The sequence below is a fragment of the Monopterus albus genome, unplaced genomic scaffold (genome assembly GCF_001952655.1).
Source record: "Monopterus albus unplaced genomic scaffold, M_albus_1.0 scaffold193.1, whole genome shotgun sequence".
Lineage (NCBI taxonomy): Eukaryota > Metazoa > Chordata > Actinopteri > Synbranchiformes > Synbranchidae > Monopterus > Monopterus albus.
In genome coordinates this window covers 96117-97567 of record NW_018128073.1, presented here as the reverse complement: position 1 = coordinate 97567, position 1451 = coordinate 96117, and the positions used below count along the sequence as shown (strand labels likewise).

At 46.3% G+C, this 1451-nt stretch overlaps 1 protein-coding gene across 3 annotated transcripts in view; it reads left to right on the top strand.

Annotated features, from left to right (window-relative positions):
- Window positions 1-1445, top strand: part of slc39a6 (solute carrier family 39 member 6) — a 14611-nt gene extending 13166 nt beyond the window's left edge. For all 3 annotated transcript variants that reach the window (XM_020617695.1, XM_020617696.1, XM_020617697.1), the window contains one exon: window positions 344-1445. In XM_020617695.1, coding sequence (XP_020473351.1) covers window positions 344-496 — 153 coding nt within the window. In that variant the 3' untranslated portion in view covers window positions 497-1445. The remainder of the gene's footprint in view (window positions 1-343) is intronic.
- Window positions 1446-1451: the final 6 nt, after the last annotated feature.

The following is a 1451-nucleotide window of genomic DNA, read 5'->3' as shown; positions in this document are numbered from 1 at the left end:
AGATGCCCGAGCCACCTCAGCTGGCTCCTCTCGATGTGGAGGAGCAGCGGTTCTACTCTGAGCTCCTCCCGGGTGACCGAGCTCCTCACCCTATCTCTAAGGGTGCGCCCGGCCACCCTGCGGAGAAAGCTCATTTCGGCCGCCTGTATCCGGGATCTTGCCCTTTCGGTCATGACCCAAAGTTCATGACCATAGGTGAGGGTCGGAACGTAGATTGACCAGTAAATCGAGAGCTTCGCCTTATGGCTCAGCTATGTATAACAATAAGCTGGCATACATCTGGAAATGCCAGTAAAGGAACTGAGATCCTGAAATGCACCTGTTAAACTGTTGTTTCTTTCAGGTGCCTGAGATGTTGCATAACGATGCCGGGGACCACGGCTTCAGCCACTGGGGCTTCTTCCTGCTGCAGAATGCCGGCATCCTGCTGGGCTTCTGCATAATGCTGCTCATCGCCATTTTTGAACACAAAATCCAGCTGGACCTGGGATACTGAAGCAGAGGTCCACTCCAGTCTTCGTCAGATGTGTAGTGTGTTTGTATTTCGTGTCCTAGATAAACCTTTGATTTAGTTTGTATTTTCACATCATGTAGGAAGAAGTATCACTTTAAAGTCAGAAATCCAATGGGATGTCATTCAGGAGCTTCTGAGCCTCAGACTTACTCTGCCAGTTAAAATTCACGGGCGCAGTAGCCACAGTAACCCCCACCTCCCAACTGCAGGTAAAACATGCAGTGACTTCTCCACATCAACAAACCTCTCAGCTCCACGTAGGAAGTAACTACACATCCCTGTCCCGTGACCTGTAGAGGACTCATATTTAGGATAAATCCAGTAAGTCAGCATAAGAGAAGTGCAGCCTTTAACCTCTTCATCATATCTGGTTGACGTTTTTACACCATTATGTCTGCGCTTCTTTATGTTTCTGCTGTGGAGCCAAACAGTGGAGTAGTTCTCTTAAAGATGTCCACAAACAACATGTAATCTCTGTATGCAATAGTATTATGGTCGGGGTTGCAGCTAATTATCATTTGACATTATGAATTGATCCAATAATTGTTTGGTTTGTAAAATTCTCACCCAGTGCAGCTTAGGTTCTTCTGAAGTGCTGATGCTGGGAAACCAGACGGGCTTGTATCTTGACACATGGTATTTTGGCTCAGTCAAAAAACAAATGACAGGCATTTTAACGTGCTGGACTGTGCTGTTCCTAATTGATTTAAAAAACTGGTTAATGTTGCACAAGTCTGCAGGAAGTCCTCCTAGGCAGGCTCAAAGTCTGAGGCTCAGCTGATCTCCCACTGTGACCGTTACAGGAGTTAATGTTAACTTCCCAACACTACAGGAGAAATAACTTGATTCAGTCACTAACTATCATCCAGAAACTCCAGTAAAGTCTGAGTGAACCACATTCAGGGCATCAGACTGACTGAGGAGGACTCGGTATCAT